Consider the following 25,971-nt stretch of genomic DNA (forward strand, 5'->3'; position numbering starts at 1 on the left):
TTTTTTAATGTTCGCCACTTAAGCACAGCAATAAGCTTCCATTTAATGAGTACTGACATTAATGATTTTAATTGAACTCTAGCCAATCGTAGGCCAGGAATTAAACTACTCTTCCAGCTTCTGATAATTTAACAACTGTGATATAAACTAAACTCTTTTTTTACAGTTATTTTAATATTCATCTCTCCAGAGATGAGATGTTTTCAGTTTTGAGTTTTTTTAAATCATGAATTTAAATACATAAACGTTATGCTCATGTTTCATGTCAAAGACTGCCACAAAAGTTATGAAAGTTTAAAAAAGATATTAATGCAAATTTTAGGTTTCTTTATGAGATAGAAATTAAATACTGCATATTTTTATAATATGAATATGAGCTCTTTTACACCTGAACATTCTGAACAAAATAAATGAACATGGCATATCCAAGGGATGTGTCATTTTTATTCTGAAACCAGTAATTGAATTGTCAGTATCAAGTGTGTTATCTTTCTTTCCTTCAAAAAACCTTCATGACACTAGACACATTCCAAAAAGGATTTATATTTATATTTTGTTTAATATATAAAAGACACTCTCCTGCATTCCTATTTCTAGGAATAATTCATAAATTACATATTGTATATCTTCATATTTTATGGGGAAATTGTTCCTGTTTCAATAATCTTTTAGCACAATCAGATTTTAGTCCATTTAAAGATTCTTACACATTTTTAACTGTAAATATGCATTAATTTATTAAACTTATTCTTTTGATTTTATAAATCAAATTTAGGGCTCTTACTGCAAGTACACTTTTTATTATAGTATTATCTATGGATTTTAGTTATAAAATATAAATACCTGTTGAAGATATACATAAATACCAATCATATAGTACTTAAGCTGAGGAAAAGTCAGCATTCAATTTAAGTACAGAGTACAGAGTTAGAATGACAGATCGGATATTTGAACCAAGACTACACATGAATTTATATTTGCAACAGAAAACAAATGCTTCACCTGTTAACAAGTAAAATCTTCCCTAGTGAATGTAAAATATTATTAAAGGGAAAGTGAGAGATTAGGGGTGGGAAAAAAACTCCCGCTAACATGGCTTTGATTACCTGATAACTTTCCTCATGATTCTCTCAGTTTGATTTTTTGTGTGCTCTGATATATTTTGTATTCACATTTGCGATTACTTATAAGAATGTATGCATTCGTTAGCTCAGGCTGCCATAACAAAGTGCCATAGACTGGGTGGCTTAGAAATATATTTTCCCACCATATTCGCTCCAGATACAGTCACATTGAGAGTTAGAGATTCAATGTATGAATATGGGAGGGACACAATTCAATGTATAGCAATGCATACTTTTTCCACAGTTGTCAAAGTCTCGCTCTCATGTTACTATGTTGACTCAAAAGTTGAGAAATTTCAGAAAAATCGCATTTCTGCAAGTAACTTTCTCCACGATTTTATCCCTAAATGATGCAATTCAAAAAATCCATTGAGTTTGGAAAAGCTGTGTTTAAGTATATTAAAGTTTTCAGTTCCTCCCTGCAAAGATGGGCATGATTTAATTAGGTTAAAAACGTGTGCTTTGGTTTCTTCCTCTGGTCCTGCTTAGGGCAAAAAGAGGAGATTTAGTAAATCTATAACATAAAGCCTATTCTTACTTTGAACTTAAGCATGGTTTCTATTTGTAAGGAATTGCTAATGCATTTTAATGTATTTTTTAATGTTTTCCTTTTATGTATTGTGTGTGCGTTCTCTGCAGACTCCCAGGCCTTTAAACATCATTAAACAAAACAACGGTGAGCAGATTATTAGGAGAAGAACAAGAAAGCGCCTTAACCCAGAGGCACTTCAGGCTGAACAGCTCAACAAGCAGCAGAGGGGTGGTAGTGAGGAGCAGGTCAATGGAAGCCCCTTAGAAAGGAGGTCAGAAGACCATTTACCTGAAGGTCACCAGAGAGAAATTCCGCTCCCGAGCCTGAGTAAATACGAAGCCCAGGGTTCATTGACTAAAAGCCATTCTGCTCAGCCACCAGTCCTGGTCAGCCAAACTCTGGATATTCACAAAAGGATGCAACCTTTGCACATTCAGATAAAAAGTCCTCAGGAAAGTACTGGAGACCCAGGAAATAGTTCATCTGTATCTGAAGGGAAAGGAAGTTCTGAGAGAGGCAGTCCCATAGAAAAGTACATGAGACCTGCGAAACACCCAAATTATTCACCACCAGGCAGCCCTATTGAAAAGTACCAGTACCCCCTTTTTGGACTTCCCTTTGTACATAATGACTTCCAGAGTGAAGCTGATTGGCTGCGGTTCTGGAGTAAATATAAGCTCTCCGTTCCTGGGAATCCGCACTACTTGAGTCATGTGCCTGGCATACCAAATCCTTGCCAAAACTATGTGCCTTATCCCACCTTCAATCTGCCTCCTCATTTTTCAGCTGTTGGATCTGACAATGACATTCCTCTAGATTTGGCGATCAAGCATTCCAGACCTGGGCCAACTGCAAACGGTGCCGCCAAGGAGAAAACAAAGGCACCATCAAATGTAAAAAATGAAGGTCCCTTGAATGTAGTAAAAACAGAGAAAGTTGATAGAAGTACTCAAGATGAACTTTCCACAAAATGTGTGCACTGTGGCATTGTCTTTCTGGATGAAGTGATGTATGCTTTGCATATGAGTTGCCATGGTGACAGTGGACCTTTCCAGTGCAGCATATGCCAGCATCTTTGCACGGACAAATATGACTTCACAACTCATATCCAGAGGGGCCTGCATAGGAACAATGCACAAGCGGAAAAAAATGGAAAACCTAAAGAGTAAAACCTTAGCACTTAGCACAATTAAATAGAAATAGGTTTTCTTGATGGGAATTCAATAGCTTGTAATGTCTTATGAAGACCTATTAAAAAAAAAATACTTCATAGAGCCTGCCTTATCCAACATGAAATTCCCTTCTTTTATTATTCTTTCTTTTGATGAGTAGGTTACCAAGATTAAAAAGTGAGACAAATGGTCAGTGAGAAAAATAAAAAATGGAAGATGGTAAATAGTCATGTTCTAGAACCTAGTAAGTCAAAACCATCTTGGTGAATGTGTACGGTGGGAACGATCCATAAGAAGTATCATCAGACTATAATAATTATGTTTGTAAAGAAAGATCAAAGCTGTCTAGAATTTGAAAACTTTTACATATTATAAGTCTAAAGCAGTATTGGGCTGGCCATTGGCTCATTTGTTCAGAAACCCATAAATTGTTGCCTAAATTTACAAGTATCATGAAATCCTAGGCAGGCGAGGAGAAATCTAATCTCCAGGGCAGTGAAAGGAAAATGGCGCCCTCTTAACATCAGTACTCCTCTCATTGACCATGTTTTCAGATTTAGACCTAGAAATGAGAGCCCGTGGTTAGGCTTGGTGTGAGATCAGCAAAAAAAGTGACAGATGGTGGCACAATGTTTTTGGCCAGCCCTGCCTGTACATACACATGCACACCCCCTCTGATATTTTTGTCCTTTAGATGTTCACATATTCCTTTCGAAAGTAGTCCTTTTGTTTGCAATTTAGGTTCATTTTGTCCAAATATATATGCATTTTTAAAACCAATGTCCTCAGTGCTTATGTAGTAATTTTATTTTAGCCAGATATTTTCTTTCTTGTATGTGATGAACCAGTGTGGATTTGTTTTTTAAGCCTCCTTTTGATCACTAATCTCACTTGGCACATTCTAACTAGAGCGATCCCCTCAGTTCAAAAGAATAGATGGACACAAAAGTTCAGACCATGGGCTTAATTTGTTTAGAACACATGGTATTTCTCCACAAGGTAACCTGCTGTATTTATTTATTTTCTTTTGGTTAAATATAATTTCCAAGCTTTGTGGTCAGGCAGCGTCTAAGGTTACGTTACCACAGACTGACGGTATGTATACCAATCAATCCCTTCATTAGATTTATACAGATTTAGTTAAGTAGCATTAAATAGGATTCTTAGAAATATGTCTTCATAGTACTTTTAATACTTAAGGCTTTGTAAAACTATCCATGAAGGGAAAGCTCCTCAGCATAACTGCTCAGGGAAATAGGGCTAAATAACTGAACATTAAATAATTGGTTAAAGGTGCTGTTAGTCGAGCCTCAATGCTTGCTACAAGGATGTATGTACAAGGACTGACTTTAATAATTTGCATTATATTGTCCCAACCAGTAGTTTATTTTTTGCCACGGAGATGTAGAAGATATTACAAGCTACTGGATGCACTGTCAGATTAACTTATTTCATTAAAGAAGTTGGGAGAACAAATAGGAAAAAAAAAACTTATTTTTCTAGTAAATATTAATGTATTACATTTCAAATAATGGTGCCTGACATATTGAATAATTATTTTCTACAGTGTACGTATGCAACAAAGATATTCCATCATGCATTAGAGTCAGTTCTGGCTCTGCCTAGCTGTTTACATTTGCAAATGTAGCAAACAAGGTAATGAAGCAACTATTTCTATTGCGGTAGATATCTTTTGGTGTGTGTGTGTATGTGTGTGTGTGTGTGTGTGTGTGCATTAAAATTGTAAACGGTAACATGAAACAATGAAAGTTCTTGATATAATGGTATGGAAAACAAGAAGGAAATGAAAATATTTTTATGCCTACTTAGGAAAAAAAGGGTAGCACTATTCATTCCAAGTACTTTTTTTTTTTTTTTAATTTTTAAGCTCTTAACTCACATTGTTATGCTTAAAATGATACACATATATCCTCTTTTTATTGCTTTGTCTATGTTTCAGATGAAACATTTCAGAAATTATTTTGATAAGTGCTGCTGGAACCTGCAGCACTGATGTTTTTATTGCATTCTGTAGTCGCATTTGCACTCCATTTTTACATTAATTCGCAGTTGCTTTGTATTGTTTTGTTTTGTTTGGGTTTTGTTTCTTTTTTACAGTGCCAGGTCTTCTTCGGTTCTTAAAATTGGATGGCAGGTAGAGTTCAACCAGATTGTGACTGTTGTAGTGAATGAAGCTAAAAAATGTCTTTCTGATGTTGTGTTGTCATTTCCATTCTTGCATTTTTGTTTTCATGTTAAAAAAAAAAAAGAGAGAGAGAAAGAGAGACAAAGAAAGAAGGAAAGAAAGAAATCAGGACTAAGCCTTCTGCTTCAGTTTCATTTTTAAAGGGCTCTATTCTGATCTCACCTGTCTGGTAGCTCTCATATTCACATAAACTAAAATAAAGAGGTGGAATGAGGAGCTTTGACATTGAAATTATGTGATATAATTTATCTTTCTTAGGAATCTAATGAATACATCTCAAATGTACAGGCAGAGTTGAGAGGTGGCAATTAATAGCTCAAAAAAACAGAAGAGACTTCCCAAATAATAACACAGTATTTAATTTTCTTAGTAAAAAGACGAGTAACAAAGTGCACTCTGGCTATCCTCAAGCAACATTATATGTGGACTGCTCAAATCAGCAAAATACCAGAAGTTTGGTTAAGTTGGGCGATGTTACAGGTATGACTTTGGGGGCAAAACAACTCCGTCAGCAGTTTCGTCAGTGTGTCAGACACAAACAAGGTGTTCACTTTTGGCATGTATGCCTTTTTATTTTTATCTGATTCGTTTTTGTTTGTTTTTCTCAGACAGACTGGGTAGTAATGTTTAGCATTGGAAAATACATATCACTATTCTTGGAATATTTATGGTCAGCCTACTTTCGGTAGAATATTCTTGGATAGCATGGACACGCTAGATCTTATTCTGTATTCCTTTGTTATTGATTTTCATTTTTCTTTTCATTGTTATCCATATTTTGATGGAGAAGAGGTTGGGCTTTTTTAAAAAGATGAAAATTTATCGTAACACTCAAATACCCCTTATTTTATGACTTAATGAAAAACCTTTGTTCCATCTTCCATAATATCTTACAAATATGGTTGGTCGTTATTTTTATTTGGTTTTTAGATGTCTGAGTCAATTCCTTTTAAGTTGTGATTTTTAAATGACCTATGTAGGTACTTAATTTTTTTGAGGACTTCCAAGATGATTTAGAAATTTCCCCTCTTTGAAAAGGATTCCCCTGTGATGAAAACTACATGCCAACTAAAATTGTATGCCTTTTAAAAATTGTTCTAAGTCTTTTAAAATGACTTGTCTATATTCTGAATCAAGCTTTGGGTCAAAATTTAGGCCAGGACCAGCTCATACATTTTCATTCTCCTTTCCTCACTCTCCTTTCATCTCTTACCCATATATTCATAATGTTGTGGCGGACAGAAAAATCATCAAGAGCCAGCCCACCTCACAAGGTTGTGGATTGGGAGACACTACACGACTCTAAGTAAATGAGAAAAGGATGGAGCTCTCAACGTTAACACGTTAACTCTGTAGTTCACAAGGGAAAGAGCGTGCCCATTCTTTCTACATGACATATTGAGATGTTCTTTTTAAAAAAAAAAAAAATCAACTTTTAAGATAGTGATGTTTTGTTCTAAACTGTTCTCTTTTAGTAATGGTAGATTTTAGAAAACAAGCATGGGAATTCTTTCCTAAGATAATATTAATGAGAAGAAGAAAAAAGTGATTATCTTTAACAGCTCTTTGTTGAAGCCTGTGGTAGCACATTATGTTTATGATTGCACTTGTGCACATAACCTATTATGATCCAATGCAAATACAGCTCCAAAAATATGAAATGTATATATATTTTAAAAATGCCTGAGGATATACATTTTCCTTGATAAATTGAGGAGTATCAGTACTGCTTAATATTAAAATAATTATTAGCCTCCTGCTGTGTGGCTAGCAAAACATCACAAGGTGACGTGTCTTGAGACCTCTGAACTGCCTGTCTGTTTAGTTAGTGAACATGAACGCAACTCTGTATAGAGACGGAATGTCTGTCATCCAGTGGTGGAAGCACGAAGTAAAGCTGGTGGTCAGCTCCTGTGTTGTGCTGTATGCCAGCCTTTTACCTAAAGTTTATGTGAGCTCACAGCTTCCTGGCTTTGGGTTGGGGGCCATGGCAAACAAACAAACAAACAAACAACAAAAAAAAACGAAAAACACACCACAGGGCATCTGTGGTGAGCAAGTAGGTAAAAGTTAGCTGACTATCGTAGATCACAGGAGAAAACAAAGAATTCATATTCAACCTGAACATGAAACTAAATGTGCTAACCAAAGGTAGGTACTTTTAGGTGGAATTCTATCAGCGGGCAACTGTACATGAGAAGAGAAGAGAAAGACATGCATCGAGACCTTGAAGGGCTGTGTTATTTTCCCAAAGAAAGACTTGGCCAAGGGCAGAAGGCATGGCTTCTTTAAAGAGCACTTCCTTTTGGTTTTCCAGTTGCTGTTTCATAGAGAGTGGACTCAAGTGTTCCTGCTAGCGGTGCAATTGTTTAGAACTCATCCACGGTTATTACAGTAATTAGGACCTTTGGAAGATGCTAGGGTAGAAGTGCGTCAAGTCAGGGATGAAGAAAATGTGAAATTCAACATTGATCCACACATGGAAACTGGATAATGGGTGCTCATGTGTTGTTCTCTTGAAAGGAAAGGTAGAGCTGTAAGCTTCACTTTGTCCTACACCAGAGAAAAGCAAGAGTAACCGTTAAGTGGAAATAACATTTAGCCTTCATCAGAGAAAATGGTCCTTCAATACCCCTAAGTCCCAAAACTCTATTCTCGTTTTACCCCTGGTTGGTTTTCATTATATGACCTGCAGCAAATCACTTTTTCTTTTTGTGCCTCAGGTTCCTCACCTGTAAAGTGGAAAAAATATATTAATAATAATAATATTAATAATAATGATGGTAATGTAGTACTTGTTTGTAAAGCACTTTGAGACCCTTGGTTGAAAGGCACCATGGGAGTGCCAAGTATTATTATATGGCCAAGGGGCTTATTTAAACTCTCAGTTCCCAAGGGCCAGGAAAGGTTGGGGTCATTTTTGTTAGAGATGAGCTGTAAATATCATAACTAGACAGCCTATAGTGTTGGCTATGAAGAGGCAAAACTATTACAAGGCTGATAAAACCATAGTTTCTTAATGGCTACCAACAAGGCAAATATCACAATACAAAATGCCAAATTCCTTAGGGTGGACAATTTGACAACATGGATAATTTGGGGGGTGGGGGAGGGATGGAAGTGGGAAACATCTCAAAATGCCAATGTAAAATTAACTTACAGCAATATTCACCAGCAGAAAATGTCTTTCATATGGAATGATTTCATGTTGCTAAGAAAGAATTCAATTTGTAGTCCTGATTTGAATACTAGAATGTTGGCTATAATAGTTCTGTTCTTACAACACATGGATTTTTTTGTTGTTGTTTTATTTAATTTTGTTTTCATAGTGCATGTTCATTTCTACTCACAAACATGTTCTTGGTGTATTTCTTATGCAAACAATCTTCAGGCAGCAAAGATGTCTGTTACATCTAAACTTGAATAATAAAGTTTTACCACCAGTTATACATAATGGCGTTGGTATGGTTTATATGGATTCACTTTCATCTATGTAGCAATAGGAAATACACACCGTTGTAACATATAGACAGGCTCTGGTGAATTGAGATGGTGAAATCAAATCACCACTTTAAAAAATATGACAAAGATTGAAAAAGCCTGGATTCTCTCAACTTGTTTTGTTTTGCTTTGCTTTCTTTCCTTTAACCAATTAATCTCTTATGGATAGATTTTGTGTAAAAAAGTTATAGTTTCTTTAGGAAGATTAACAATAAAAATTGTGTTTATTTCAACATTTATTGAGTATCAAGTATTGAGTGTTGAGTATTGGGTAATAATTATGTTACAATATGTAAAATCTGCTTTTGAAGTTTAACCTTGATTCAGTTCAGTATACCCATATGAATGTGACGTGAAGATCCTGATAAGTCATCGCAAGAATTATATTAATATATGACATGCCTTGTTTGTTTGCTTAAAATGAAATTAATCAGAGGAGGTTTCCTGAAGGATGATTTTGAAAGAGGGAAGAAGCAGAAGAAATCCAGGCAGGAAACGACCTGCGAACACTCACCCAAGTGTTTTTAACCAACAGGAAAAACACAAAAAGTTTAGGACATAAAGTACATAAATAACTCATTGCTTCAGAAGATTGGTTTTGAAAATGTCAAATTAATTAGTATCTACCCTCCTTGCACAATCTTCACTTCTCATTTTTGTGAACCTAAATTAACAAATCCTTTATTTATTTTTTCTAGCTCTTTCTCTTCTCCCCTGTTTTGAAAACAGCAGAGTAGAGGCTTTGAGGGGCTTTCATAACTGTAATAAGCTTGTTTAAAAGCTGGAGGCAATGTTCTCTAGATAAGAGTATGGTAATAACATTTAATGTGATTTCTTTTCCTTATATAGAATCTGACTCTTCTATCAGGGACCACTTTTCAGATAAAGTTGAATACACTTTGTTCTCACCAAGACTGTCAGAATCCCATTCAAGGAAAACTGTGTGGCCATCAGCTATGTACTATTGTTGGAGGGGAGAGGAGTGAGTCAGCACTGACACCCTTCCCTCACCTTTTGGTCTCTCATCTCTAAGGGTAGAGCAGGATTCAGAAACTCAGTTGCACAAAGGAGCAGGGAAGTAGCCTGTGTGGGTGAAACCAGATGGGTGGAGACTTTGGGAACTGCAGGCTGTAGAAAGGTAGCCTTTCCTCGGCTCTGAATATTGCCAAGCTGACTTGTGTTCCAGATTTTCAGTTTTTGAGGAAAACTGGACAAAGGGAATTTTATATGAAATCTAATTTTTAATGTCAGTGACTGATTTTTTTTTCTTTTAATACTTCAAGCCAAACAAAACACTTGTTCAGAATAAATTCTACCCGTAGACTGGCAGAGTATGACCCCTGGAGCTTGAACAATAGTGAACTCGTTACTGGCAGGGAGGAAATTGGGCAAAGGGCTGAGGTTAGCTGTAGTTCCTCTGGTTTTTGTCTCAGGTTCCAGTGCATCTCCAGCTCGGCCAGGAAACCCAAAAGCTATGGCGGCAGCACCTGCCTGATTCCTTCAGGGCCAAATCTGCTTAAGACGAAAAACATTTGCACAGAAGAGAAATAAGCCTTATTTTTCGAGCACACTGCAATTACTTTGTACTTTTGTCTTCCATCTTTGTAACCCGAAGTACAATTTTGTTCTCAATTTTTACTTTTTCATTGCAGTTGACATTCAGAGTTATATGAGGTTCAGGTTTGCAGCATAGTGGTTAGACATCTATATAATTTATGAAATGATCCTCCCAATTACTCTGGTACCCACCTGGCACTATACATATTATGATATTACTGACTATATTCCCTATGCTGTACTTTACATCCCTGTGACCATTCCTTATGACCCAGCAACGCCACTCCTGGGTATTTATTGGAAGAAATCCAAAACACTAATTCGAAAAGATACATACACTCCTATGTTCACTGCAGCACTATTTACAATAGCCAAGATATGGAAGCAACCTAGATGCCCATCAATTGGCGATAGGATAAGGATGATGTGAGAGATATATGTGTATATAATGGACTATTACTCGGCCATGAAAAAGAATGAAATCTTACCATTTGTGACAACATGGATGAACCTAGAGGGTGTCATGCTAAGTGAAGTAAGTCAGAAATCACAGTATGTTTTCACTTAAATGTGGACCCTAAAGAACAAAATAAAACAAATGTTAATAGATACAGAGAATTTTTCTCTTTTAACACACTGATATGAACAAAAGCTATCAAAAATTGTGAAAGTTAATGTCTAGTCACATCCAAATGTCCTTTTATCCCTCTCCATGTCATATTTTAGAATGAAACTAATGGGTAGAAAAATAAAGCGTAACTCTAGATGGGAATGGAGGGGCTTTTTCTGTTATAGTTGATGGTTTTAATGGATTAATTTTTAAAAATAGAAATAGTGATTTTTATAATGAAATTTTATTGCTAGTTTTGTAATCTTCAGTATATTCAGAATGTCTAATATGAGTCATCTTTCATAAATGTTACAGTATTTATATTGAATACATTACATGAAGTAACAACCTCTTCTTTTAACTTCCTGCTCAACAACAATGACACACAATTAACAAATGTTAACTGTTTTCTTCAGGTAAGCAGTAGAGACTGAGATAGCAAGGGTTGATAGAGAAAATATAAAAGAAACTATTTAAACTAAACCCATAAATAGAAGATGAATATCCAAGTTAAAACTGCATAAGCACTCAAGTGTAAGCAATTTCCCAGGAATATTTATGAAAATGCACAAATACATCACAGACTTTTTCTCAGAACGTGTACCACCTCTTACATGAAAGTAATGTCTGCCCTCATCATATTAGGTTGGTGCAAAAGTAATTGCGGTTTAAAAGGTTAAAAAAATTGTAAAAACCACAATTACTTTTGCACCAACCTAATACACATAAGTCGGTTTTTTTTTAGCGTAATACCACCAATGGTATTTTCTTCAGAACTTCAATTTCCTTAGATATTTTCTTTTTATGTAGTATTTATTACCCAAGGGTCTAATGTCTCCTTAAAAGCATATATACAATAGTACATTTACGAAGCTCAATGTGATATTATCACAGTTTGTTTTCTGTCATTTTAATTTTTACAGTCGCCTAATGATTTTTTTTTTCTCTAGTGAAATCATTGCTGTTATTTTATTGTTTGTTGGTGATGACATGCAGTACGAATTCAGGCTTTGTACATTTATCTATTCAACAAATATTAATTGAGCCTTTGCTATGTACCAGGCACTATTCCAGGCATTCGGACGATCTCAGTGAAAGAAAGTAGGCCCAAACTCCTGTTTATGTGGAAGGAAGATAGACAATAAACATACATACCCAATAAATATGTGAATAACATTTCATGTTAGAAGATGATAAATGCTCTAGAGAAAAAGTAAAGCCGTGTTAAAATGAAGAGGGGTAGAAGGATGCCATACTCAACAGGCTAAACGAGTAGAACCCTCATTGAGCCAAGACTTCAAGCGGGGACGGGTAGAGTGAACAGCTGGTGCAAAGGCCCAGAGGTGAGAGTACACCCGGTAAGTTTGAGAAGAAGCAAGGAAGCCGATATGGCTGGGACAGGGTAAACCAGAGTGGGAGGGTTTAGAAATTCACTCAGAGACTAAAACATGGAGGTGGGAGGAAATCATATCATTTAGGACACTAGGTCCCTTTGAGGATGGTGGCTTTTATGCTGTCTGAAGTCGGAAAGTATTTCAGCATTTTGAGCAGAGGAGTGTTCTTTGGTTTCTGTTTTAATGGGACCATTCTCTTCTATGCTTGGAATAAATCAGTGGAAGTAAGGATACAAGCACAGAAACAAGAAGACCAGGTGGTAAGCTAATTTCGTAATCTGCAAGAGATGAGAGTAGCAGAAAAGCATTAAAATCCCAGAGATTATTTTGGAAGTAGAACAAAACTAGATGGCCTGGATGTAGGGTGTGAGAGAACGGGAAGAGTAAATCTATTCTTACAACAGCTCAGAATAGATTTAACAAACCAGTTTTGGAGTTGACAAGGAAAGGAGTGAAATTTTGGACAAGCCACATTTAAGATCCAAACAGAAAGATCAAGTAGGCTGTTAGATCTATGAGTTGGAAGTTGAGTAATCATTAGCATATAGACAGTATTTAAAATCATGAGACTGGCTGAGATAATCTATGGAGTGAAGAATTAGAGAAGAAAATATGCCCAATATTTGAAATTAGGGAAATGAGGAGACGCTAGCAACAGAAACCCAAGGAGAGAGAGCTTGTGAAATAGAAGAAAAACCAAGAGAGTAAGGTATGGAAACCAAGGAAAACAAAAATGTATCACCAAGGAGGGAGTGATTGACTTTAGAAGATACTGCTGATAGGTCAAGTAAGATAAATACAGAGGATTGGTCATTAGCTTTAGCAATATGAAGGTCACCAGCAGAGTGGGCTATATAATTGGTGAGGCCCAAAGCAAATTGAACATGCAGGGCCACCTTGCCCCAAAATTAAGAATTTCAGGATTGCAACATCAGAGCATTTAATGAAGCTCAGAGCCCTGTGCAAAAGTGCACAGGAAATGTACCCAATATACCCATGAAGCTGTCCTTGGTCAACAGTGCATTGACAACAAAGTTTTAGCGGCAAGGTGGGTATGAAAGCCTGATGGAGTACATTTAAGAGAGACTAAGAAGAGAGGTTTGGAGAACTGAGTGTTTATAGAAATAATTTGGGGAGCTTTGCTATAAAGAGGATCAGAAAAGGGGGTGATAACTGGCATGAGATGTTGAATCAATAGAACTTTTTTTGTTCTGATTACAGTGGGAAAAACAACATTTTCCTTTGCTACACAGGATGATGCCGTAGGGTGGACCTTATTCATCTTATAGGCGAGAGGAGAAAATAGCTGGGGTGTTGTTCTTTACCAGGTGAGCAGATGAAAGGAGATAGGATCTTATGTCCAACTGGAGAGGATAACTTTAAAAAAGAAACAAATAGTTCACATTCATAGTCACAGTTGGCAAAGCAGACTGTGTAGACACAGATGTTGGTACGTGTGTGGATCTGATGGCAGAGTCCCCGGAAGTGCTATTTTCTTGATGAAGTGTTTTCCTTGTGGCACTACTGTTCTGCTTATTACTCCGTTCAGAACGCCAAAGTTTTCCGTCAAAAACAAGTCAGTTTATACATTAAATAAGCCAATATGTTTTGGTTTTTGTCTGTTTTTTTATATCCCAAATGGTATTTGGATATTTGGATAAAGTCAGAAAACTCTCTTGACCGAAGATGGTATTTGAATCTCAAAATCCAAATTACTTCAGATTTTACTTTAAAAATTACTTCTGTAAAAATCTGCCCCAACCTATTCATTTGGTTTACCTAGTTCAAAATATTAGTTATTTTCTTAAATTTATTTTATTTTTTAATTTTTAAATATTTGTATTAAAATATAGCTAACATACAATATTGTGGTAGTTTCAGGTGTACACAATAGTTATTTAACATTTGTATACCTAAAGGAGTGATCACCATAAGTCCAGCAACCATCTGACACTGTACTATGCTGTCACAATATTAATGACTATATTCCATATGCTGTACATTACATCCCCATGACTTACTTGTTTTATACCTAGAAATTTAAACCTCTTATTCCCCTTCACCTTTTCGCCCCTTTTTAAAATTTTTCAATTACAGTTGACATTCAATATTATTTTATATTAATTTCAGATGTGCAGCATAATGGTTACCTAGACATTTATATAATTTAAGACTAGTCTCCCTGAGTAGTCTAGTACCCACCTGGCACTATACGTAGCTTTCCCATATTATTAACTATATTCCCTACGCTTTACATCCCTGTGACTATTTTGTAACTACCATTTATACTAAATGCCTTCACCTTTTTCACACTGTCCACCAATCCCCCTCTGATCTTCCACCCCAATAAATCCAGTACCTATTTGACACCATACATAGTTATTACAATATTATTGACAATATTCCTTATACCCTACATCCCCATAACTATTTTGTAACAGCCAATTTTTACTTCTTAATCCCTTCCCCTTTTTCACCCATTCCCAACCCCCTTGCCATCTGGCAACCATCAAATTGCTCTCTGTATCTATGAGTTTGTTTCTCTTTTGTTTTTTTATTTTGATCTTTAAATTCCACATATAAGCAAAATCACATTGCATCTGTCTTTCATTGCCTGACATACTTCACTTAGTACAATACCCTTCAGTCCATCCATGCATCTGCAGATGGTGAGAACCACCTATTCACTTCCATTACCTAGCAATATTCCATTGTATATATGTACCATCTCCTATTTATCCGTTAATTAATCGACAGACATCATAGCTGCCTCCACATCTTGGCCATTGTAAATAATGCTGCAATGAACATATGAAAGCACATATCCCCTTAAAATAGCCCTTTGGGTTTCTTCCTGCCAGAAGTGGGATTACTGGGTCCTTCTTTGTCACTTGTTTTAAAGTCTATTTTGTCTGGTATAAGTATTGCTACCACAGCTTTTTTTGTGTTTCCATTTTCAAGAAATATCTTTTCCCCATCCCTTTACTTTCAGTCTGTGTGTGTCTTTTGATCTCAAGTGAGTCTCTTGTAGGCAGCGTATGTAAGGGTCTTGTCTGCTTCTCCATTCAGCCACCCTATGTGTTTTAATTGGAGCATTTAATCTATTTACATTTAAAGTAATTGTTGATAGATATGTAGTTATTGCCATTTTCCTTTTTCGTTTTCTTTTTTTCCTTTCATCTTAACGAAGTTCCTCTAACATTCCTTGTAACACTGGTTTGGTGGTAGTGAACTCCTGTTAGCTTTCTGTTGTCTGGGAAGCTCTTAATCTATCCTTCGATTCTAAACGATAGCTCTGCTGGATAAAGTATTCTTGGTTGTAGGTCCTGGCTTTTCATCACTTTGAATATTTTCTGCCAATCCCTTCCGGCCTGCAAAGCTTCTATCGAGAAATCAGTTGATAATCTTATGGGAGCTCCCTTGTAGGTAACTAATTGCTCTTCTCTTGTGCTTTTAAGATTCTCTCTTTGTGTTTAACTTTTGGCATCTTAATTATGATGTGTCTTGGTGTGGGCCTCTTTGGGTTCATCTTGTTTGGGACTCTGTGCTTCCTAAGCTTGTATGTTTATTTCCTTCTCCAGGTTAGGGAAGTTTTCCATCATTATTTCTTCAAGTCGGTTTTCAATTCCTTGCTCGCTCTCTTGCTCTCTCCTGCTCCTGGTATCCCTATGATGTTATCCCAGAGGTCCCCTAAACTCTCCTCATTTTTTTTTCCAATTTTTCTTTTTGCTATTCTGATTGGGTGTTTTCTGCTACCCTGTCTTCTAAATCACTGATTTGATCCCCTGCTTTAATTTACCGTTGATGCCCTCTAATGTATTCCTCATATCAGTTATTATATTCTTTATTTCTGACTTGTTCTTTTTGTGTTTTCTATCTCCATTTTTATGTTTCTTATCTTTCTGTTGTTCTCCCTGAGATCATTGAGCATCCTTATAACCAGTGTTTGGAACTCTGCACCTGGTAGGTTGCTTGTCTGCATTTCATTTAGTTCTTTTTTCTGGAGCTTTGTTCTGTTCTTTTATTTGGGACATGTTTCTTTGTCTCCCCATTTTGGCTGCCTCCCTGTGTTTGTTTCTATGTGGGACTGCTATGCCTCCCAGTCTTAGTAAAGTACCCTTATGTTGTAGGTGTCCTGAGGGACCTAATGATGCAGTCTCCCTGGTCACCAGTGTCAGGTTCTCCAGGTGTGTCTCTTGTATGGGTTGTGTGTGCCCTCCTGTTGTAGTTGAGATTTTACTGCTGTTTGCATATCAATGGGAGGGATGAACTCTCAGGCTGATTGGTTGTGAGGACTGGCTGTGACTACAGTGGATGAACAGTTGTGCAAGGGTGACCCTACAGAGCAGGGTTTGTTTTAGCAGGGCTCTGGTGCCTGCCCAGTCTGCCTTTGGGTATGCTGTCCTTGGAGGTGGCTGGGTGATGCTCTGGCCCAGTCCAAAGCTGGCCACCGGGCCTGCAAGCCCAGGGCCTCCTACGGGGAAACCTGCTGCAGGTCAAGTTCAGCCACAGTGTGTGCCATGCCCAGGGCCTCCTCGCATAAGCAAAACAATCCAATGATGGCCACTGCCCACACTGTACTGGGAGTTAACTTGAGAGGCCAAGCATGAACCAAGGTCAGCTATCGCTAGTGCTGGGCTTAGGGCTACTCAACTAGAGATATGGGACACACTGAAGCCAGATGCTGCTGCTTCAGGTTTTGTGAACCTCTAAGAGATTTTAGGAATGTCTGCAGCATGAGCCAAGGCAGGCCGTTTATATGGAAAAGCCACTGGAAGTGGCTTGCGTGTGCCTGAAAGTTAGATAGGTTTTGGTCTCAGGAAATCACCAGGGCATGGCGAATGAACAGCGGTAGCCAGTTTGACTCAGATTTGGCGGCTGCCTGCATCTGCATACAGGAAGGGGATGGGCTCAACAAAGAAACTGGCTTCTGCCAGCTCCTCCATCCAGGAGAAAGCTGCCCCTCCAGTCCTCACCCTGAAGCTAGACAAGTCAGTTCCTCCCTGTATGTCTCTAGTGCCTTTGGAGCTGCCACTCCAGCACTGGAGTTCAGAGCAAGTGAGTTCGTTCATGAGTAAGTCTGTGTGCAGTCCCTTTAAGAGGAATTCCTGGGACTGCAAATGCTCTTTGCCTTGCTGAACCACAATCTCTGCTGGTTTTCACAGCCAGAAATTACAGGAACTTTTCTCCCTGACACTGAAAGCCTGTGCTGGGGAGGTGAGGACCCTTCGCTCCTCAGGGGAGGATCTCCGCAGCTGAGATATCCCTTCCATTTTTTAATGGTCACACACCGGTGTGTGACCAGCTTGTTCTGTGTCTCTACCTCTCTTACCAGTCTCGAGGTGGCTTCTTCTATGTGTCTGTAGTTGTAGAGCTTCAGTTCAGCTAGACTTCAGGTGACTCTCAATAATGGTTGTGCTGTGGTTTGGTTGTAATTGATGTGGTCCTGAGAAGAGGTGAATACAGCATTTACCTACTCTGCCACCTTGACCAGAAATCTCATTTTCTTAAATTTTAAGAAAAAGTTTTAGAAGACAGCATGTACTTTGTTATGCTAAGAAGGAACACCAGAGAAAGTATAGCATTCTTAGTTTCTTTTAATACCATCTTACCCATTTGTGAAGATCCCAGTAAAATGCAGGATTTTACTATTTTTCTTGTGATTGTGATTGAGTTTTTGAGTGAATCAATTCATGTTTGTCGAGTACCGATTCCAGACTCAGAGTTGTGCAAGAGCAGTAAAAGATACAAAGAATTAAATTTGGTGCATACACTTGCTTTTTCTGCAAATGTAGTCGATTACATTATATAGTTGCTTACTTATGAATCTTTTCTCACTGGGAGTATTTTCTGAATCTTGTTGCATTTCATTTCATTATCCATTTTAGTACCATTGACAAAAAGTCTTCCCATTATCTTAATGAAATTTTGGGGGAAACTTATCTATTATTTCCACTATGACTTTTAAAAATGAGATAATATATTCAGTGGAAAGGCTATGGTATTTTTTAACAGTGCATCTTCCAAGTAACTTTTTAGTTAACAGGATAACCTCTAAGAAAGCACTTAAGAAACAATATCTTGCTTTAGATATCTAATGAAGTAAAAAATCAAAACTTAAAAACCCAAGTAGAATGAACTTCAGTGACTCACAGAAGCTTTAGAGAATGAAATTGGTTTATTTTTCCTACAATGTATTGCTCTTTAATGTGTAATCCAGCAATCAACCAATGCTGTTTTATCAATGAATTTTCTTTGCCAGCAGCAGCCGTTTTGCTCTGTAATCCAGCATTCACACTTCCTACAAGTCAACTCATAGGCAATGGCAATTGTTTACCACCATTTTAAAATGCAATTAGAGTAGGTTGTCTGATACCCTTATGTTACTGACTGATAACAATTGGGACTTCAATATTGTCAACTACAGTGGGGAAAAAAATTTTTTTTTTTTCCTGAATTGGTGCCAGCTTGCCCTGATTTCCTGGACAGTCTCACATTTAAAGACTGTAGCTAAGTCTTTGGTTGAAGTTGTCCACAGGAAAAGCATGGGGAAGACTTTCTCACTTGATGCCTTTGTGTTTTTGGCCATCTATTCTCTCAAACACGATTAGCTTGCTAGCATCTTAAGTCCAAAAGGAAATGGATTGTCGTTTGCTTTTGAAGACACTGGATTCTTTTTCTTCATTATTTTATTTTTTTATTTTATTGGGGAATAGTTTATTTCTCCAGGACCCATCAGCTCCAAGTAGTTGTCCTTCAATCTATTTGTGGAGGGTGCAGCTCAGCTCCAAGTCCAGTCGCAGTTTTCAATTTTTAGTTGCAGGGGGTGCAGCCCACCATCCTATGGAGGGAATTGAACCGGCAACCTTGTTGGTGAGAGCTCATAGTCTCACCAACTGAGCCATCTGGCCGCCCCTCCGGAAGCTCAGTGGCAGCTTGTTGTCTTCAATCCAGTTGTGGAGGGTGAAGCTCACTGGCCCATGTGGGAATCAAACCAGCAACTCTGTCGTTCAGAGCTCGCACTCTAACCAACTGAGCCATCCGGCCGCCTCCAAGACACTAGATTTTTGATGATGCACACACAGTTTTCTTTAGCACTTAAAACATTATTTCATGAAACTAAGGTTTGGTACAAACACAACACCCAGGAGTATTTCCTTTGATTCACATCAATAGCCCTAACACCTTAACAAACTCTGAGTAGATAAATTTTCACTTCAACCAACTCTAAGTAGATACTTTTTCATTTCAATTAAATTCAAAGATGAATACATCATTTTAACAATGCTGACTACTGAATGCCTCATTCCCTGACTTTGCTTACAACACTCAAGTATTGAAGCCACTAAGACTTCCTCCTTTTAACCTTCCTCAACCACGTTAGCCTCAAAAAACTCTAAAATATTTTATAATTAATAAGGGTTGGTCTTTTTAAGACTAACACCACTATGCAGTTCTGTTGATAGTTAATTCAGTAATAGAATGTTCTGGCACATGGAAATATATTTTTAGTATTTCGTAAAGGTACAAACACCTGGGAAAAGAGTACTGCCTGTTGGCACACACCATTGTCCCTGATGATATTAGATAATTGATCATTTTAGATGGACTAAGAGTATATAAATCAACATTTTATAAGCATTAATGTATTGGATTATGTTTTAAGTTTATTTGGTCTGAAAGGAGGACGTGAAAGATAACAACAAAAACTAAGCTACAACCTTAAAAGTTATTTTAACTTTCCTGACTTTTATTCTGGGGACAATTTTCATGGAATTCTTGGGAAAGTTTTATAAACAGTTCCCTTAATTTCAAAAACTTGAGATACTCATAATGAATGTTCAGGATCAATCAGCCACCAAAGAGATGTTTTATTTTCCTTTTTAAAACTGTTCTTTTCCCTAAAGGCATGTTTATTAATAAAAATACATATTAGGTTGGTACAAAAGTAATTGCGGTTTAAAAAGTTAAAAATAATTGCAAAAACAGCAATTACTTTTGCACCAACCTAATACATGGCAATTCTTTGCATTTTGGTAAGTCAATTTACATATATTCAGCCATCTAGTACTTATCAAACATGCAAAGTTTATAAAAGCAGACAAACAGGGCAATGTACACTATCGGACTAAAAGCCGGAAATCCAAGGCTGACTGCGTTTTCAGGGCTCCTACACAGATTCTTTCCTGCAAAAGTTGAACTCTGCACCTTCTAGGCACCTGTTAATTTTCTCTTTCCCATAATGACTAAGTCAACTTGGCTTTATCCACAAACATTTGTAGAAATTCTGTTGGTCATGGGTAACATCTTTATAGATGGGATCCTTATGTGTGGTGCTGTATCATAATGGGTTTGGTGGTAAATAAAATACCTAGATCATTATTTAATTTCTAGATTGTCAAAACATAACTCTTCAAATGATACATACAACAGAAACCTAATTCTCACAGGGAGAGAGGGCACACACAAAAGTTTTAATTAACTCATTAAAGAGGGAAACAGCAATGTGACAAAGCTGGTTCAAACAGGATATGAAAGACTGTAAAAGAAAGAATGCTGAAATAAGATTGCTAAATTAAATACAATATGGTTCATGCACTGTTTGGCAATGACCATAATCTATAAAATCATTTGCATTTCCTCTGGACGAAAAATAAAATATATAATAAAATAGTAATAATAATAATAATAAAGTTACATTCTCCTAGAGAATAACATGGTAATAAACCTTAAGCTAATAAACCTTTTAGATCTTGCTTAATAGGACCTTGAAAGGTCAAGCAGTTAGCTTTGTTCGTTCCCAAATTTGGTTATTTTTTTTCTTAACAAAATACAGAAGAATCTGAAAAAGTTAAAATGTTTGCATCTTTCCATAGTACATACTTTCTGGAAATGAAAGTCACTTCTCCCTGTGAGTTGTGTTATGAACTACAGTTATGTTAAACAACATGAATGTATTTTTTGCAGAAAATGATAAATTCTATTTTCTAGACATATAATTGAAATCACCACAATTTAAATACAAAATTACTCAAGAAAGATCCATACTTCTAGCTTATGATCAGTTATAAGAAATCTCACAAGGAAAAAATAGAAAGATTAAGAGCTAGGATATTGAAAGTAAATTTATAGAGAAACACGAATAGGTATTTTTTATGCTTTGAAGTTAGATGTCTCATAGGAATGTCAGAGAAAACTGAAATTCAGGCAAAACTTTTCTGCTCTTGCTCAATATTTTATGAATCACTATAGTTTCCTTATTTTCCAAAGCATCGAAGAGTGTACCAAAAATTCCCCTTTGGGCAGCGAATATTTTGATATTTCTCTTAGGAAATCACAACAAAATAATTCTCCCACCCACTACTATGTATACCCATCCCTGCTATTCTAGCCATTATTTTTAAAATACGGGACTGATGCTACAATTACTTCTCCAACTACTTGCCTTTGGTCTATTTCAGAAAATATTTGTATATCTACCAGAAGAGGGCAGGGAAGGGAAGAGGAGGTAAAAATAGATTAGAATGACTTGCTTGCTTAATCAGAAAAGACAGAGCTCATTTTTCCTTTGTTCTTAGTTTCTACTGTGTTTAGTAACAGTGGGCCTTCAATAAACATTTTTTAGACTAAATGGGATGACTTTTAGTGGCTCTGAAAATGTCTACTAGAGGAAAAGGTTTTAACAAAAAAAGTAAGTAATATTGGGGAAAAATTGGGGGATTAAGTCTTTGGAATTGCTTTTCTTTTTTCAATTTAATTTCTAGTGAAACTCTTTTAAACACAACGGTCACTGAATACACACATTTTTATTAAATCATGAAGGATCAGGACTGGGTGTATTTAAGCAAGGACTGGGGATGCAGAGGGGACAATCTATATTACTAAAATGCACACACGAGAGAAACTGCAAACCCAAGTTTGTTCTTGACTTACTCATTTGTAGGCCTTACAGATTACCTACATCAGAATCAATAAAAATGCTCCAATGTACCTCTACTGACTTTTTTTAAGCCAATAGTGATGCTTTTTGAAATAAAAGGTGCCCCTGAATTTCCTCCAGTCTGGAGGTGGGTAGCAAATTGTGAGCCAAAGTATGCATTCTAGACAACCTCCCACTTTATTCATCGGGGTAAACTTGGTATCTGTCAATCTTTTAACTTAATAATTTCTAATTCTTTCATCTAAAATGCATTCAGTTTAGTTGAAAAAAATGTATTGACCATCTGCATTGTGGTAGTGGGGGATCGTCTCCTATAATGTACTATGTAAGTAGATAACACCAACATAATAAGAACCCGGGAGCCATCCCATCTCCCTTTTTTGACCCCCATACCCAATCTTTGAACAAGCCCTGCTCATTTTACCTCTGAGCGGTTTTCTTATCTGCCACCTAGTCCCTGTATCTCTGCCCCAGTTAATGCATCTGTCTTCTGGGTCACGTCGAGAGTCTTCCACCTGGATATAGCTTCCACACAGCTGCCACGTAAACTCCATGAAATGCAAAGCTGATCTTGTTATTCACCTACTTTAAGACCTTCCTGCTTCCTGCTTAGTTTACAGAATAAAACAGAAAGTGTTTTTACATTGTAAAGCCTTCCATGTCTGGCCCTCACTGATCTTGAGAGCTTTTCACCTCTTACTCCCCAGGTGAAACCGAATGCTGGTTCCCATTTCACAAACACATCAAGGATTTCTCAAGTCTATATCATGACTTGTAATGTTGTCCCTGATTTCAGGACCCTTCCCACATTTATTTGCCTATCTTCCTTATGAATGAAGTGTCGAAACTCAGATCAGAAATGATCTCTAGCACGACTTCTTGAACAGAGTGCTGAAAACTCCCCTCCTCTGGGCTTCCTGGCACATGCCTACCTTTCCACTCACGTCAGATTGATAGTCTTCCTCCTTACACAAGAGCCACCCTGGAAATGGGGCTGGTATGGCTGAGCAACTGATTACTTCATTTTATCTTATTAAAATTGAATAACCACATATGGTTAGTGCTATTGTATAGGGTGGTGCAGCACTATAGGTTTCCAGAAAGAGCTTTCATGCTACGTTGCTCTACTGTAGGAAAAATCACACCAGCAGCGTCATATCCTTTCTCGCCCTTTGTTTCTGTGGTAAAAAGCTCAGTAATTAATTGTAGGCACTTTATATTTAATGTGTATTAATGTTATAAGCATCAAAAAAGGGTCATTTTTTTTTAAAACGACATAATTTTTACTAATTTCTCAAATAATTTACTTTGGCAAATATACTGAAGCCGCTTTGTATTATAATAATAAGCCTCTGCCTCTGTAGTCAGCTGAAACATGCTTTTCTCCATGGGCCTTTTTAACCACTGTGAAAAATTGATTACACTTCATTTGATCTCAGGTTTACAATATCAGACTTATTCATGTATTTCTGGACATTATTGGTGGTTTTATAGAACAAGGAGAAAGCAAAAGCTGTGAATAATTTTCAAACTTCAACCTTAATTTCAATATTTTAAAATTTAACTGACAAGGTAATTATCCCAGAAATTGTCCTAACTAAATGATTTGTGAAACTATGATTGTCCCATTAAAATGACAGAGTACTCAATCAGGAGAGGAAAATGGTTCTCTGAGGTTTGGCCCTATTAAACGGGTTCTTTATATTATTAGCCACCTCTCCTTTTGAATATATGCAGCTGTGTGTTTCTGTGTGCGTGAGAAAAATGTGTCACAGCCGGAGGATGGCTAATATTAATGCAGAGCGGTGAAGCAAAGGGTCGAGTGCAGATTCTGCAGGCAGATTGTCTGATAGGGATTCCACAGGACCACGTACGTCACCCTCGTGGTGCAATGGAAACAGTTCAGTTTCCCACTCTGTACCCCAGTGTGGGGACAGAGCCAGGAGCCCAGTTTCCAGACTCTCAGCCTCACGTGCAAAGGTGCTGGCTCAGGTAGTAAATGGCCATCAACTGTGATTGGATGGTCGTCAGCTGTGGCTAGTTGGCCATCAGCTTACATTGAGCCATTGGGCACTAATATAACCGCCGCAGCTACGTTGGGGAGTCGAATCGAGGGGAGTCGAGGAGAGTTGGTCGTTTGGCAGAAAAGCAGACAGCAGATCACACATCGTGTGAATCCAGCGTCCAGTGAGACTATAGTGGTACGACTCCCCTACCTATGGCTCTGTGGGTGTTCCTTTTTGGCCTCACCATGTCCTGTGTTCTTATGTGGGGAGTGGGAACTGAGACCCCGCAGGCCGCCCTGCATGACACCAGTTTCCTCATCTCTGAATGGGGATGCTAATTTGATCTGTTATGCTGATCTGGACTGTGCTGCAGTAAAAACCCACACATCTGAATTGTATAAAGCAACAGAGGTGTATTTCTTGCTAACACTACATGCTCATCTCAGCTCAGCTGGGGGCTCTGTTTCACATCACACCTACACAAGGACGCAGGTAGACACAGCAGTCACTGATGGAATATTGCCAGTCACCATACCAGAGGGGAAGAGCTCGGGATGGTTGACTCCAGCAAGTGCACTCATCTAGAAGTGACCCACGTCACTTTCTCTCATAAATCATTGGCTGGATGTGGCTCCAAGGCCAACAGTAGAGTTTTAACCATGTGCGCGACAGGGAGGCTGTACCACTCAATGACAAGGCACTAATTATAACCACAATAATTATACTTATCTCCTATACTAAAGAGTTATTTTACACAAATTACTTAGAACAGGACCTGAAGTAGGTTATTATTATTATTAACTAAGTGAAGAGCAAATGCATGAAGTATGAAATTAGATGATTGCAATTTCATGTCAAACTAAATGATTTTGGGACACCAAGTCTGTTAAATCCAACTAAGCTAAGTGGGAAAAGATGATAGTTAGGTAATCCAGAGGGTTATATATGTTACTTCCGTCAAGTGTGACCTATTTTAGTAGGATACTTTGATTATAATTCCTTCATGCAAAAGAATTGCCATTTATTTATTTATTTATTTGTACATGCCAGAAGTATATACAATCACTGTGCTAAGTGCTGGGGATATAGTGGTGAACAAAACAGAAATGGTGTCTGCCTTCATGGGAGATTTGATGTTAAATACAACACATGCAAATAGTCATTTAGGATTGCAGTAAATGCTGCAGAGAATTTCTACATAGGAGACAGAATTAATGATACGTATTTGGGAAGTTTACAAGTCTTTCAAATTTTTTATTTAATGAATTATTTTTTATGGAGCTGCCCAACTTCCAGAGATAACATGGGCTTGGACACTGAGCAGTGCAGGGGACCTCCCAGAATATTCGAGATTGCACAAGCCTTCCAGGGGTTGGAACAGGAAAGAGTAAGTCCCTGTAATGACGGAATTAGACTTTCTGAGCCCCTGGCTACTCCGGGAGCATATACAGCAAAGATATGCTGGACAAAGGGATGACTCATGCCTAGGGCAGGAAAGATTAGGATAACAGGAGATTTCATCATGCGATTCAGAATGGTGCACAATTTAATATTTACATTGTTTATTTCTGGAATTTTCCATTTCATATTTTCAGACAGCTGACTGAAACCGAGAAAAGCAAACATGGATGGAGGGAATTAGCAGTGCTTCAGAGCCTTTTTTTCATGATTGATGTCCTAAGGAGTCTTTTTTTCTTAATTACTGTCACCTCATGAAATTTTAACACTGCAGTAATATATATACATCTGTTTTTCTACTGTGACCTTTGAAGAGCCATAACCATTGTAAGAGCTATGATTTTTTTTTTAATCCCCCTATAATCCATTTTCTCTTCCTTGGGGGCAATATTGTCACTCCCCATCCCAAGTTGAGAATGAATGGATTATTGAAAGATGGAGATGGTATCAATACACTTAAGCTGAAAGGTA

The 25,971-nt window shown here is 37.3% G+C and overlaps 1 protein-coding gene across 7 annotated transcripts in view; it reads left to right on the forward strand.

The window, feature by feature from the left end:
- Positions 1–8,488, forward strand: part of TRPS1 (transcriptional repressor GATA binding 1) — a 238,476-nt gene extending 229,988 nt beyond the window's left edge. For all 7 annotated transcript variants that reach the window (XM_074316276.1, XM_019747366.2, XM_019747369.2 and 4 more), the window contains one exon: positions 1,764–8,488. In XM_074316276.1, coding sequence (XP_074172377.1) covers positions 1,764–2,825 — 1,062 coding nt within the window. In that variant the 3' untranslated portion in view covers positions 2,826–8,488. The remainder of the gene's footprint in view (positions 1–1,763) is intronic.
- Positions 8,489–25,971: the final 17,483 nt, after the last annotated feature.

The sequence above is a fragment of the Rhinolophus sinicus genome, linkage group LG12, assembly GCF_036562045.2.
Source record: "Rhinolophus sinicus isolate RSC01 linkage group LG12, ASM3656204v1, whole genome shotgun sequence".
Classification (NCBI taxonomy): domain Eukaryota; kingdom Metazoa; phylum Chordata; class Mammalia; order Chiroptera; family Rhinolophidae; genus Rhinolophus; species Rhinolophus sinicus.